General features: G+C 47.3%; 8 protein-coding genes across 8 annotated transcripts; 4 read left to right on the plus strand and 4 right to left on the minus strand.

Moving 5' to 3' along the window:
* Positions 1 to 210: 210 nt before the first annotated feature.
* On the minus strand, positions 211 to 2,273 carry N7503_004978 (glycoside hydrolase family 154 protein; the record flags this gene model as incomplete). The annotated part of the gene is made up of 3 exons (XM_057064525.1): positions 211 to 1,379; positions 1,440 to 1,738; positions 1,792 to 2,273. 3 exons carry the CDS (start codon positions 2,271 to 2,273, stop codon positions 211 to 213), a joined length of 1,950 nt encoding a protein of 649 aa, XP_056922268.1.
* Positions 2,274 to 2,579: 306 nt separating this feature from the next.
* Positions 2,580 to 3,949, minus strand: N7503_004979 (glycoside hydrolase family 27 protein; the record flags this gene model as incomplete). Its single annotated transcript, XM_057064526.1, has 5 exons — positions 2,580 to 3,146; positions 3,197 to 3,267; positions 3,323 to 3,561; positions 3,612 to 3,857; positions 3,936 to 3,949. 5 exons carry the CDS (start codon positions 3,947 to 3,949, stop codon positions 2,580 to 2,582), a joined length of 1,137 nt encoding a protein of 378 aa, XP_056922269.1.
* A 346-nt stretch (positions 3,950 to 4,295) lies between these two features.
* N7503_004980 (uncharacterized protein) lies at positions 4,296 to 4,601 on the plus strand (the record flags this gene model as incomplete). Its single annotated transcript, XM_057064527.1, has 1 exon — positions 4,296 to 4,601. The coding sequence occupies one exon, from the start codon at positions 4,296 to 4,298 to the stop codon at positions 4,599 to 4,601; it is 306 nt and encodes a 101-aa protein (XP_056922270.1).
* Positions 4,602 to 5,966: 1,365 nt separating this feature from the next.
* On the plus strand, positions 5,967 to 7,441 carry N7503_004981 (uncharacterized protein; the record flags this gene model as incomplete). The annotated part of the gene is made up of 3 exons (XM_057064528.1): positions 5,967 to 6,001; positions 6,184 to 6,968; positions 7,053 to 7,441. 3 exons carry the CDS (start codon positions 5,967 to 5,969, stop codon positions 7,439 to 7,441), a joined length of 1,209 nt encoding a protein of 402 aa, XP_056922271.1.
* Positions 7,442 to 8,090: 649 nt separating this feature from the next.
* N7503_004982 (putative MFS transporter) lies at positions 8,091 to 9,825 on the minus strand (the record flags this gene model as incomplete). Its single annotated transcript, XM_057064529.1, has 5 exons — positions 8,091 to 8,534; positions 8,591 to 9,064; positions 9,120 to 9,198; positions 9,249 to 9,475; positions 9,535 to 9,825. 5 exons carry the CDS (start codon positions 9,823 to 9,825, stop codon positions 8,091 to 8,093), a joined length of 1,515 nt encoding a protein of 504 aa, XP_056922272.1.
* Positions 9,826 to 10,343: 518 nt separating this feature from the next.
* On the plus strand, positions 10,344 to 11,756 carry N7503_004983 (putative endo-polygalacturonase; the record flags this gene model as incomplete). Its single annotated transcript, XM_057064530.1, has 1 exon — positions 10,344 to 11,756. One exon carries the CDS (start codon positions 10,344 to 10,346, stop codon positions 11,754 to 11,756), a length of 1,413 nt encoding a protein of 470 aa, XP_056922273.1.
* A 436-nt stretch (positions 11,757 to 12,192) lies between these two features.
* N7503_004984 (putative GPI anchored protein) lies at positions 12,193 to 13,419 on the minus strand (the record flags this gene model as incomplete). Its single annotated transcript, XM_057064531.1, has 2 exons — positions 12,193 to 12,496; positions 12,554 to 13,419. 2 exons carry the CDS (start codon positions 13,417 to 13,419, stop codon positions 12,193 to 12,195), a joined length of 1,170 nt encoding a protein of 389 aa, XP_056922274.1.
* Positions 13,420 to 13,677: 258 nt separating this feature from the next.
* N7503_004985 (uncharacterized protein) lies at positions 13,678 to 13,866 on the plus strand (the record flags this gene model as incomplete). Its single annotated transcript, XM_057064532.1, has 1 exon — positions 13,678 to 13,866. The coding sequence occupies one exon, from the start codon at positions 13,678 to 13,680 to the stop codon at positions 13,864 to 13,866; it is 189 nt and encodes a 62-aa protein (XP_056922275.1).
* Positions 13,867 to 13,966: the final 100 nt, after the last annotated feature.

A 13,966-nucleotide genomic window follows, 5' to 3' on the forward strand; every position in this document is an offset into this window, starting at 1 on the left:
ATCCATTCTATGATGGGATTCAATTATACCCTTGATTGTACTGAGGGCTACTTAATGGCGTTCAAATGTCTTATATTTGGACCGGCCTCGCCGGCACTTAATGATGACGATTCTTGTCATGAATATACTATGCCCATAACCTTGGAATCTTCGCATGCCATTTAATTAAACGTAATTTAGTCTCCCAATCGTATCAAAATATTATCAAGTCTACTCCTTTCCCATTCGCTTAGCCAGCCATTCCGGAATACTCGGCTTCTGTTCCCACATTGACCTCCAGTCCTGAGACTTAGTAGGCAACGCATAAACAGCAGTCACAAACCAACTCTCCTGACCAGCAGTCATCTCAACAGCTAAAGACGGTAGCAACGTGCGGCCATGAATCAAGTTCGAGTTAGGATCTGCAAGCACAATGCGGCCTGCACGTCCAGCGTCCAAGTTGAGCAGTTCAGTAATGCCCACAGCACCAACAGAGGAAACCACCAACGCACTACTCCCGGTCAGCAAAGTGCCCTCATCAGCTGTATTTCCACCCTCCTCCAAATCTACCAACATCCTCCCATTATCACTCCGACACCCATAAATCGCAAAAGCCCCCTCAGATGTCTTCAGCGCCCGCCCAGTCCGCACCCGATGCGCCCGAATATGCCAGTTCGGTGCCTCAACAGAAGGCGGAACAAGGATACTCTCAACATCCACATCATTCCAAGGCTTCCATCCCGAAACGAGAACAGGAGTTCCATCCACACCCTTAGGGAACTCGAACCGCGCATCAATCGCCACCCTTCTCGTTTTCCATATCTCACCTGCAGCATCATCACATAACGCCAGCATACTGTCAGGCGCATACTGCTCCAATTCGTATGCGCCCGTTGGAACAGAGTATCCAAACGAAGCACTGTAGGCGAATTTCCCATATTTTGCCTGTGTACCACGCATAGCGTAGTGACACGCCTGTCCAGACGAAAGAAGGAACGAATGTCCACCACGTCGGACGAGGATATGTTTTGGGTACGTAAGGGCCTTCACCTCTGGTAAGGCCGAGCTTGGGTACTCCTCTTCCGGAGAGGACCAGAAGGGGTGAGATTCTGGTAGTGCGAGCGCCAGGAATGAGAGACAGCACCAATAGGGCGAGCCAGAGGAGTTATAGTTCTCGGTAAGGTAGGGATTTGAGTAGCAGAAGCCTAAGTTGAGGGTTCCGTCGTTGTTGAAGATGTCCGGTTTGGTAGCCCACCACCGGAAATGGCGGAGTAGGAGACCTTTTACGATGCCCCAGCTTAGCTGTGGTGGGAGGTCGACGTCTGCGTAGGCTAGTGCGCCCCAGAAGCCGGCCATTGCAAAGCGGTAGGTCATCGAGCGGCCGAAGGGGATTGCGCTACCTGCAGGGCATCATTTGTCAGTATGCTATAGTCAGTAGGAGCTTAGAAGGCCTGACTTACCATCTGGAGCGAAGTAGTGCACGAAGTCCATGGCATATTGCTTCGATCGCTGTCGATATCTCTCTGCTCGCTCGGTATCAAAGTCCCCCGCTAACTTTGCGTACAGAAGCTGCAAGAATTGGATAGCAAATGACCCAGAGTAATAATCCATCTGGTGGTGGCTTTTCGGTCCATCATTACTCCAGCCATCACCAATATGGAACGTATCCAGATGATCCATGTCCGCCTCAATACGTGAGTGGGAGTATTCAGCCCCATTCTTCTTCAATCCCAGGTTTGCGAAAACCCGGAACCAGAGCCTGTACACCGAGTCAGTAAGCGTTTGCGTCAACTCATCCTAAAAAATACTAACCAATTCGTATTTGGCATCTCCAACCCATTGATACTTCTCAACCAATTTCCCACATTAAGCTTCTCCTTCTCACTTAGCGGGTCCCAAAAGACATGCGGCGCAACTGCTAATGCAAATCCTAGCGGACACATCTCCACCATCCGCTGATCGGAATTCTCCAAGTCGCCCCAATATTCTGGGCTGGCAGGGTCACATCCATTGATAATACCTGTTCGCCAACGTGCTGAATCGGCATAGTCATAGTTTCCTGCGAGGAGAGATGCGAGACCCCATAGTGGACGGGCGAAGCCTTCGAACTGGGCGCCGCCTTCGTCAAAACGGGTTGCTGTTGAGCCGACTTTGACGCGAGTTTGTTGTGGGGTGAAGAGGGGGAGGAGGGGGTTTAATAGGGCGGTGCAAGCAGATTGGAAATCTTGCCTTGTCTTGAAAGGGTTCGTGCTGAAGGGTTGAGTGGGTGTGGTCCCGTTGGCGTGAATGGACATTGTTAGGCGTGTTTATAGTACTGTGTACAATGTTCTGCACAGAGTGGCCTTCAATGTAATTTATGTTGGCTCTGTAGTTCATGTGAATTGCGGGGTTCTATGTACGTTTATCTTGCTATGGATTTAGTCCGGAGTTTAACCGTCCATTTTGCCGGAACGTGGGGATCCCCCATATAGTGTGGGGGTAACGGCTAAGTCGCCGATATTAGGTCTATTGTGCGAGATATCCCACCTATTGTATTTGATTATAGATGGGTGGCAGTCACTGACTAGCTCTTTCCATGTCTCCTGGCCCCTCATTGAAGTTTAGCTGACAACCAGGGCTCTTGTTTGGTGTGTATCCACTTGCAACGTGATGTTCCCTTTTACCCGGCCAAGACTCTTTGCCCCCCATATATCTCGAGCAGTATAAGAACGATCAGACGTAAGTCCCGTAATATCACCCAAAGACAAATTGACAGTCGTCGCACTCGCAAGCTCACTGAGTACCAATATCAAAACCTTGCTGCCGGTCAACGGGCCAGCCCAAACCTGGATACTCTTGTCAGTACTCAAATCTGGAAGGTATTGCACTGCTTCACCAAGAGAATCTTGTGAGACGGCGATAATCTCCTTGTTTTTCAACACGCCTAAACTCTCATCGGAAAGCATTTGCAGATCGGCACCGATGATCAGCGGCGATTTCAAAGCGGCCCAAAATGTCATGTGCGTCTGTTGTTCGTGTAAGGTCATGTTTCCGTTGCCGATCTCAAGCATATCCATATCAGCCCATGCTCCAGACTTTTGAAAAGGGCTGAGCTCTCTCATTCTTCGAATTATTGTCAACACACTGCAGCCGGCGTAGCCGACATCCATGCAGTATGCCGTTTTGCACTGTGAAGCTCGTCAATAGCCGTTCGCAGTGGTTTAAGGGGCAAAATCACAGCACAGTCTTTTCCAGTGTCACTGAAAACATCGGTTATGTCTCCCGACATCCGGTATGACTGGCTATTCTCTGGTATTTGAGTCAGTGATGGCACAAAAGAGAAACAAAGTCAGCGAATACTAACCGTCTGCCCAATACCAGGGGAATTGATGGCCCCATTGGCAGATCGAATAGAAAATTTCTCGACCAGTGCCTCTGAGCGCATCTCTCATTGCTCCGAAGCGAACCTGTGGACTTTCGGTATTTGCTTCAAATCCCCCACAGTTGTCATACTTGAGATAGTCCACACCCCATTCGGCATAAGTCGCAGCATCCAGTTCTTCGTAGCCCCAGGGGCCTGGATAGAAGTCACAGTCGTATATTCTTTGGTCTTGTTAGTACATTAATCTGAGAGAAGGGGTTGTTCAATATACCCTGCATCACTGTAGACCCCTAGCTTCAACCCCTTGTTATGCAAAAAATCCGCAATTCTGGCCACTCCACCCGGCAGCTTCGTAGTGTTTGCTTGTTGTCGCCCATTCTCGTCTCTTTCCATTGCCTGCCACCCCTCATCCATGACAAGATAGATGTAACCAGCATCACGCAAGCCTGTGCTGACAAGTAGACTTGCGGTATTTTCAATGACGGTTTGGTTAAAATCAGCCTTGAATGCATTCCAGCTGGACAACAATTAGTTATTGAGCAATTGTAATTTATGTTCGAAAATATTTGCTGTTCGAAAGTAAGAAAATACGAACCTATTCCAGCCCATTTGGGGATTGGTAGCTAAGCCACCCAGTACACCTGGCAGCATACATAGTCCAAGGATAAAATTCGATCTGACTGTGGTTGCCATTTTTAATTCAGAACACGTTCATTGATGTCGTCGTCGTAGCTGTATCTGTTCAGTAAAGCAGCAAGTCTGAACACAAGGTTTTATGATTATTTATTCAAGCTTGAACCTTATGTTTGAACCAATTGGCAGATGAGGGGTGAACGGGATAGTTACCGGAGCTCACTCCAGTGCTGAATTTCGAGTCCACATTAAATTGAAGAAGATTCACTGAAGGTGTTTCTTGGCTTTGTCCATGCATGGGACTTGTTTCTTACTCATCACAATGAAATCGCTTATATGTCTTTCGATTTTCAGCGCCGCTCAATCAGTCGCAAGCGAAAAGCTCAGCTATGTCGCAGAGCCGCAAGAAGTCTACGTCGCACCAAAAGCTGCGAATATCACGACATTGCTAGACTTCATTGACTCTAGAGAAGATCTTTCAAATCTGTCAGCAATGCTACGAGAGCCAGCTGGCTTTGCCAAAGCGTTTGACACGGCTCCCACTTGGGCTTTTACCTTTCTCGCCCCAAGTAATGAAGCCTTCGAGAATACCGGTGCTTACTATAGCTCGTTTGCCGCAACACCGTAAGGAAGCTCCCACTCTATGCCGTATATTTCTTATGTCGTGTAATCTCCGGTCGCTGAATTTTTTCCTCTTTAGGAAAGGCAAATGGTGGATTGGTAACTTGATCAACCATCATTACATCCCTAACTCAATGTTAGCTACCAGCAGCTTTAATTCAACCTTGTCTCGCGTACAGGTCAGTACTTTCATATCCGTTCGAAGAAATTTGTAATTGAACTGGACATGCCTATTGATCCAAGTAGACAGCAAGTTATCTTTACATCAATGCTCTCGTGGATGACAACGAGCAAGTAAAGATCAACAGCGTTGCGACTGTCACTGAATCAGACATACCAGTCACAAGTGTGAGCCTTACCCTGAATTCCTTGAATTGAAGACTTAGTCTAATAAATTCTCCCATTCGATTTAAGGGCATTGTTCATGTCATCGACCGCATCCTTGACCCATCGGCTCAGATCTTCGAGTCGGATTTGCCCAAGATTGCTCAGACATTCATCGCAGGAAGTTGCTCTAACCCAGATCTTTCTTATTGTTAAGCGAACCAGGATTGGCGATAAGCTTCAAGTCACACTTTTTGATATGTCGATAGTTCACCGATGAAAAGACTGGTCAGGGCTCTGAAAACAAACATTTTGACCAACAGAACTATTAATTATAAATCATCTTCCTCACGCGTAATTAAGTTGGAAATGAATATCATTTCGCCTGTCAGTCACAATCACCAGTCATTCACATTCGTCCCTTTACACCCAATCCCATGCGGACATTCAAGCTGCTAAGGCCGGGACTACCCTCCTTGAGATTTCATCAAAAGCGACGGAAATATTCTCCAAATATATCTTGCTCAGACATTCCAACGCCACTGAATGAAATTTTTGGCGCCTTTCCACCTTGTAACGGAGTGGGACTTTTGGGTTCTTGGTAATTGTTATGAATATTTCGAGCCGACAACAAGATTCGAACTGATCCTTCTGAGGTTTCAGAATGATAGCCCCACCACTACTATCCCTATCGACAAAAAAGACAAAAAAAGCGTCCCCGGGAAGGCTCGAACTTCCAACCTCCTGATTAACAGTCAGACGCGCTAGCCAATTGCGCCACGGAGACTTCTTATTGGTGCACGAAATTTTGTTCAGCTCTATGTCAGAAATGAAGAAGGGATGAAGACCTCAATGGGCGGAGGAAGTCCCGGGAAACGATTGACATATTCACGAACGCGAATATCGTCCTAGCTTCATTGCGGGAAGTCTCTCCACAAAGCTCGAGGTTCCCCACACAGCCCTCCCGGAACAGTCTCCGGAGATGAGCTCCGACCTACCAAGCCTCTATGATGATGCGGGGAGCATAGAGCATAGCCATAGCACCATCATGGAATCTATTATATCAAACCTCGAGCTGTTAAGGTATTTGGATTCTCAACAACCTTAAAATCACAAAGGTTTTAGTTTTGGCGTTCTGGCCATCCGTAGGGACGATGAGAGTCAGTACATATATCTCCAATATTGTGGACGCATCAATGGACCGTATTGCTAACAGTCCTATGAACCTCCTATAAGATAATCACTTTGGTGCTTGCTACCATCAGTTTCATCGCTCGAGTTTCCAATGCAAGCGTGAATGATATACCAGGCATCTACGGGCCTCTTCCAGCAGTGGTAGTCGCCAATATTGACAACATCAACCCATACTTGAAGAAATCGCCGGGTGATTTCGCTCATCCGGGTCTCTGGCACTCGCATGAGGATTTGGAGCGCATTCGAAACAAAGTCCTATCCAACAAAGATCCCTGGGCATCCACTTTCGCAAATTTCAGTACTGACACCTATTCCCTGTCAAACTACACCATGCAAGGGCCACATTCCATTCTTTCACGTGGAAAAATCAGCAACTACACTAGCTTTGCCCATGATGCACGCGCTGCGTGGCAAAATGCGTTGATGTGGTACATCACCAAGGAACAAGCCCACTGGGACCGCAGCACCACAATTCTGGATACCTGGGGGTCCAATCTAACCGACGTTATTGGTATCGATCGCTCGCTTCTGATCGGTCTTGATGGCGATCTTTTTGTGAATGCAGCCGAAATCATGCGGTGGGAGGGAAATTGGACCGAAGCGGGTGCATCCTGGCGAGGAGGCTCTGGCTTCAGCAACCAGCTCTATTGGCTGTTTTCCAGACAGGCAGCAGTCATTGGACAGGCCAATTATGGAATGGTCAGCATCAAGTCGCTGTTGAGCTTTGCGGTATATTTGGATGATGTCACACTATACAACTACGCCATGAACGCCTTCATCAATGATCCTTGCGCTAGTCTGTTCGCAATGTACAAGTCGAAGACAGGACAATCTGTGGAATCTGGACGTGATCAATGTACATAGCACCCACCACTCTCTAACAACCACACATTTCTCTATGTGTTCTGATGAGATGAAGCTAACTTTTGGTGCAAATTAGCTCACACGATGTCCGGTATCGCATGGACGGCATATGCAGCCCGAGTGGGTCAAACGCAAGGAGTGGACCTCTATGAGCTTGGTGGTAACCTCTTGCTCAAGGCCTCCGAGTATACCGCGGCATATAACCTCAACCAAACAGTCTCTTATGATCCGGCTTGGCACAGATGTGAGGCAGTCCTAGTCGGTGCGCCGTGGCCCACTATTTCCGATTATGATAGAGGAGTATCGAATACGCAGCCAGTTTGGGATATCATTTACTACCAATATGTTGTGAAACGCAAGCTGAAGGCGCCCTGGACTACTGAGGCTCAGAATAAAGAAGGGCCAGAAGGGGCCGTGTCATCTAATGACCACCCAAGCTGGGGTGGACTTATCTGGGCCTATTAATACATCCAAAAAACGGCGAATGCATGCGGATATACCTGGACACGCCACTGCTCAAGCGTTTACCATAATAGGTGGTAGGTTGCAGATGCCTAGTATCTAAATTCATAATCAAAAGCCGTTTCATACTTCCCATTGTTCAATCACAAATCCGAAAAGACAATGAAGGTGAACATATTGACTCAAATGTTCCAATTTCACCTTTGGGGTCTTTCCAAATTGGGGAGGTTAGCCAATACTCGTTAAGAGCAAGATATTCGCTGGTGGACACCTTTTTGTACCGTCGAAAGAACTCAAATATTGACACGGCGAGTTCTTTTGTGTATCTCCAACTTGATTAATACGCGTGAGTGAGAAGATAACCAACAAGGAATTCAAATTAATCATTGAAAGCAAAGGAAACAAAAGTTTAGTATTGATTGAACATCACGGAGTTTTGATTAGTAACATCTCTGACCACACATGGCGCCAGTTAAGTGGGGCATCACTCGTTAATCACCTTAATATTGTAGGATATGTGAATAAGTAGATACCAGGATCTGTACTTGATAAAATAACAAATATGGGTCTTGAATACTCCCTCTGTCTTGCCCTATGCCAAAAATAAGGTGTTGAATTACCAATTACCGAATATTGCCAACGCACGCTTACCCTAATAAACATAGCGGAAGTTAGGGTTCTCCTGATCAGTCAGATCCTCAAACGCCAGCTCATGAGAGATCTCGCTCGAGCCTTGTTCCTTTGATCGGTTTCTTGCCATAAGTATCACTCGCGTCAAGAAAACAAGGGCAACGAAGACCGCGTAAATCACAATATGAGCTACGAATCCATGCAGATATCGAGGTGCGTCGGAATTCTGGAATATCTGGGGCGCAATGAGGTTGCCTACGGCCCATCCAATGAAGACCATAGTCATTGTGACTCCCTTTTTGGTTTGGCCACCAATGTTTCGTGTGACAAGGGAGATGATCATGTTGCCTTCTGCGCAGAAGAATTGCGTACAGTAAAAGGCGATAAGCATCCCGCCTGCGTTAGAAGCTGTTGGAGTCACGACCAGAATAACAATTGTGCCAACAATTGCTGGGATGGCCCATATCTAGAATAATTCGTCAATGATACCCCTTTGGGATCTGGCTGGAATTGAATACTTACAACCATTGTAAAGCACGTTTGCTGGAACCTTTGTGACGCCCATGCGGATCCGATCATTACAATGATGGTCCAGGCCCCCTGAGCAATGTTCAGGAGGGTAGTCTGAAGGGTTGAGAACCCGAATTGTTTGATAATCAAGTTGGAGAAGACACCGAGGCCACCAATAATCAAATTAGCGACCGCGATGAGCATGACGCAACACCAAACAAAGGGGTCTTTGAGGGCCTCGAGTATTTGTTCCTTTTTGTACTCTCTGTTCTCGATTCCAGTCTCATTATGTCGTACTCGTTCTATCATCAGCTTCTTTTCCTCCTCACTAAAGCACTTCGCCGATATAGGGCTATCGGGAAGGAAGGCTCCGATGAAAAATGACCAGACGCAGGTGGCCAGACCAAGGACCAAGAACATGAGTTGCCAATTTTTGATTGGCCCATCAGTGTAATTAGCAACTCCAAAACCTATGAGTCCGCCAATCTGTTTGATTGTAAGTAACTTGATGTGAAAGCGACCTGATAGGATCTAGACATACCATCAATTGAACCCCAGACATACAGTACCAGATCGAATTCAACAAAGACTGCTCCTCTCGTTTATACCACATTGACGTGCTTATCAACATCAGTAGATGGACCCAAGAGAGAAATATAGGGAAACTCACAGTAACATCATGGCCGGTTGAATACAGCTTTCAAAGAAGCCCAAAAGGAATCGAACTGCCATGAGCGACCCAAAACGTGTTGATGCGGCGGAACAAGCCACGACGGCTCCCCATATAAAAACATTGACAGCAAGAGTCTTTGCCAAAGGAAGCTTCTGGAGAAGGAAGTTTTGCGGATATTCACCGACAAGAATACCAATGTAGAGGATTGTCCCTAGCCATGAGTACTAGATCGCAAGGATCAGCGCCCGGCAAAAAGAGCAGCGAAAGGTTGCGACAAACTTACATCTTGGCCCACAAGGTGTGCATCAGTCTTGATGCCCATGATCGAGGCATAATTCAGGATACCCTTGTCCAAAGACTGAAGAAAATAGGTAATCACTTGAATGACCAGAATGCGACCAGATATTTTCCAGAACAGCTGTCTATCTGTAGCTGGGTCAATTTCGACCCCCAAATCAGCCGTGTAAAGATCCTTTGCCTCTTTAGCTTCAAAATGACTGTCCTTCGCTATAGATTTTGATGGCAGCTCCTCATGGGTGAAACTTGCCCCGGTCTCATTTTCTTTCGAAGCCATGGCACACGAAGAGCAGATCGTGCAAAGTATCGAATGTGGCGTAAATGTAAATTATGCGGTCACCAGCAGACGTGGATTGCCAGGTGGAAGCTAAGTTATATATGTATAATTCCACTGTCAAGATGATATACCCTGATAACCATATCGCTCGCCTAATCAAGTGGAGAGCTTATTAGCTTACCCCAGATATGAATTCAAGAGTTGGGGCCGCAAAAGAGTTTTGGCGGAGAAAGTGCCGCTCATTGGCCCGCAAATCGTCACTTTGACAGTGGCCGGAGCCCCTCCGATGAATGCTCCGGCCTCCGTACCCCTGTGCTGACGCAGCTCATTTCACATTGATGGTGAAGACCGGAATCCATTGGAGGGAAATCAAGCCTTTCTGAAGGTAATACTTAAAAGACATATTAATATTTCCTGTCAGATTTAATCGTGCCATATGATCTTTCTACCGGGATTTGGCCTAGAACACGCACCATGGCTTCGCATTGCATCACAACTTACGACTGCCCCCGGGGGTCATGGAAAACCAGGATTTCAGTATAGCGATTCAATCGATAAGTGAAGATGCTAGCCAGCAGTGGACTCGGATACCTTCATATGCCGTCGAGGTGGCCAATGCCAACATCGCTTCCAACGATTTTCACCGGCACACAGTCGCACTGGCTTCATTCGACTTTACTGGTCACGTCAAAGTCAAAGTCACATATGGACCATTACCAGTGAACTCAGCAGTGATTCGACCGCTTTCACTCAATATTGAGACTGAGTTAGAAAACAATCAAATCACTTTTACACTGGACAAAGCACGGGATATCATGCTGGAGTTGAACGGAGACAAGTGGAAGGCTCTACATCTTCTCACAAATAACATCGATGACAATACACCAACGAATGATACAGATGACACTTGGTATTTCGGACCAGGGATCAATCAGGGATCTGCGTACGCAAAGGTCACTGATGGCGTCAACCTCGTGGTTCCGTCAGGAAAGACAATCTACCTCGCTGGTGGAGCCTTCATTACATGCAGATTGAACTTCGTGAACGTTTCAAACAGTGCAGTACGAGGACACGGATTCATTCTTGGACCAAAGGGCGGGTTCACCCACCGCGAGCTCGGCGGGGCTATCCACATGAGTCGCGCGACAAACATCCGCGTGGAAGGAGTAACATCACTGGGGGCAAACGGCTTCAGCCTGTCAGCCGGAGAGTGTCACAACGTAGTGATCGATCGATACCGGTCTTTTTCGTCTGCCGGCAACGGTGATGGAATTGATATCTTCTGCTCAACAAGAATCACAATACAAAATTGCTTTCTGCGAAATTCCGATGACACAATTGCCCTCTACTCTCACCGATGGGACTGGTATGGTGACTCCAAAGACATTTTGATCCAAAATTGTGTTCTTCTCCCGGACATTGCACACGCGATCAATATGGGCACTCACGGCAATCCCGCGAAACCAGAGACTACCAGCAATGTCACCATTCGAAACATAGACATCTTGGACCACGAGGAGAACCAGATGTGGTACCAGGGCTGCATAGCCATTAACGCGGCAGATATGAATCTATTTGAAGACATTCACATCGACAATATTCGAGTCGAGAGGATCACGCGTGGTCAGCTGTTCAACGTTCGTGTCATGCAAAATGGAATGTGGACCACCGCGCCTGGACGCGCCATCCGGAATGTTACTTTCAAAGACGTGGCCTTGAATATGCGTGATTCAAAGGTGGTGAACCCATCCATGATATTGGGTTATGGCCAGGATCAACAAGTTGAGAACATCACTTTTGAGAATCTGAACATCGGGAATAAAGTCATTCACGAAGGAATGGACAAGCCCAAATGGTACATGGTGTCAGATTCGGTTCCTTTATTTGTGAATGAGCATGTAAACGGTGTGAGGTTCATTAAAACGACGTAGAAATAACACCTCGAAGACATTACCCATCTCACCCCAATTTCACTTCATCCTCACCTCTCTCACCCACGATCACGGCAAAGGAACTTGGATCGCTATTTAAATGCGACAGTAAGACCTGTAGCTAATTGGCTAGGTATATTATGCGACTTTTGCTCGGCTGAGCGGACGAGAAGACTTTTCCTCAATCATATATACTCTATAACCGAATATTCCAAAATTATCCTTTTGAGTCGGCAATTTGGATAGATAGTATGGATAGGAACATTTGTTCAATCATTCGGTCGCAAAGAATGAGAAGTGCAATATTTCACATAATAAAGTGAGTAGAAGCGAACGTCAACCTTTTACAGGATATCAACCATGCTGAGATGTGAGAAGGGATCACTCGAATAAAACCTGCATACAAAATTCAAACCCTCTGTCCGACATGAAAGATCTACGATAACCTATAGAGCAAGGTACCAAAGCCAAGCGCATCGAACCCACCTGATGTCGTGGCGTAGTTTCCACCACCTCCCTCAACACCATCGGTGCTGTTTGCATTCACCATATTACGGTAAGCATCGGTCCATGTCGAGTCAAGACCTTTCAGCTGGCCGTAGTGGGCAGAGAGCAGTTCGAACCCAGGGCGGATATCTCCACGTGAGCCATTGGAGATGACGGTTTGGTTGCCTTCGTAGCTTTCGTAAAGAGTGTAGGGAACGTCGTAGCCGACGTTGTACTTTCCGACATATTCAGCTCTGAAGAAACGATCAGTTATTGTAACAGTCAGGACGTTATCAATTGTTGGTACTCACGCATTGAGAATCTCATTGCTGTATGTGGCGAATAGATCATCACCCTGGTTGTATGCCTGTTGGGCAATAATTCCAAGAAGAGCCAAGTCTAGTGTGGCATGACCCTGATCGCGACCAGCTTCCTGACCTTGAGTCAGGGTCTCGCCACATTCCGTGTAATTCGCAATTGCAAAGACAGGTAAAGCACCGTTCGAAGGTCCATTGCGGACATAGTCCAGCGCGTAGTCGTACATTGTCTGGTTATCGGTGAAGATACCGATAGCAAGGAGAGAGGCGAGGTTACACTGGTCCCAGTTGGCGTAGTAATGATAATAACCATTACCGTTGTGCTCTTCCATAAACAGCATGTTCATTGAAGCAAAAACATTGGTGAGCATATTTGCAGTGGCAGTCTTGTTACTGCTGTCCCAGCCAGCATAATCCGACATCAGCTCTGCCGCGTTGGCCATCTGGTACCCATACAGACCAGATGCCAAGAACATGTCGCTGGTACCATTGATGGCGGTCAGTGTCGCAGCCCACGAGCTCAGCACATTGACTGCTGCGTCTGCATAGCTTGTGTCGTTCGTGACTTTCCAGCGGATGGCGAGCTGGTATGCGGCCGCGGTGTCGTGATACAGGGACGGGTAGTTTTCTGTGTCGACACCATTGTCACCTCGGTAAACGATCATCTTAGGACTGGGTTGATAGTCTGCCTGGGCAAAGCTGCTGGCAGTCAACAAGGTCCAAGTGGTGTTCCAGGGCTCATCACCATTCGCGATGTGGGTGTTGATGCGTTGGAAATCCTGCGCAGTGTGGAGCGCCCCTGGATGGACGAAGGCCGTTCCAGCGGCCGAGAGGGCGAGAAGAAAAACAATACAAAGCATAGCGTGCAAAGCAAATGAGTGACTGAAGACGTGGATTCAAGCACGCAGCCTGATCATAGTGTTTAAATCATTCTTAACGGAACGCATCGCCTTTACATAGACGCATGATGGACTCCTAGGGGGTGCTTCACATCCTGCAAATGAGCCGAGTACCCCACGGCAGAGATCTACATACGTAAAGGTAATAACTGGAATAGGATTAGACCGACAGGCTTTGCCCATTGCATGGTGGAGAGCGTTTCAGATTGTCACGGAAAAATGGGTCGAGGTCGGGTAGGTCCCATCAGCTGTCCCGATACCAAGACTGCCGGAGACCCACCGGCATTTGCCCCGGCCGCGTGCTTAGTGTCGGCTAAATTTCATGCTCGGAATGGGCTCGGAATGGGACCGGAGAGACTACCCCTTTACTACTCGCAGCATTTGATCATGATGGAATGGAAGTACTAATGTGGAGGGTTCTGGAACGAAATAGACAAAGGGGGTAGTCTTGCCTCAAGGATATGGCAGCAACCATGGGATTCGATATGACGAGGAATTACTCTCAGCA

Source organism: Penicillium pulvis (genome assembly GCF_028828015.1).
Source record: "Penicillium pulvis strain IBT 33274 chromosome Unknown contig_23_segment0_segment0, whole genome shotgun sequence".
In the NCBI taxonomy this organism is placed as follows: Eukaryota; Fungi; Ascomycota; class Eurotiomycetes; order Eurotiales; family Aspergillaceae; genus Penicillium; species Penicillium pulvis.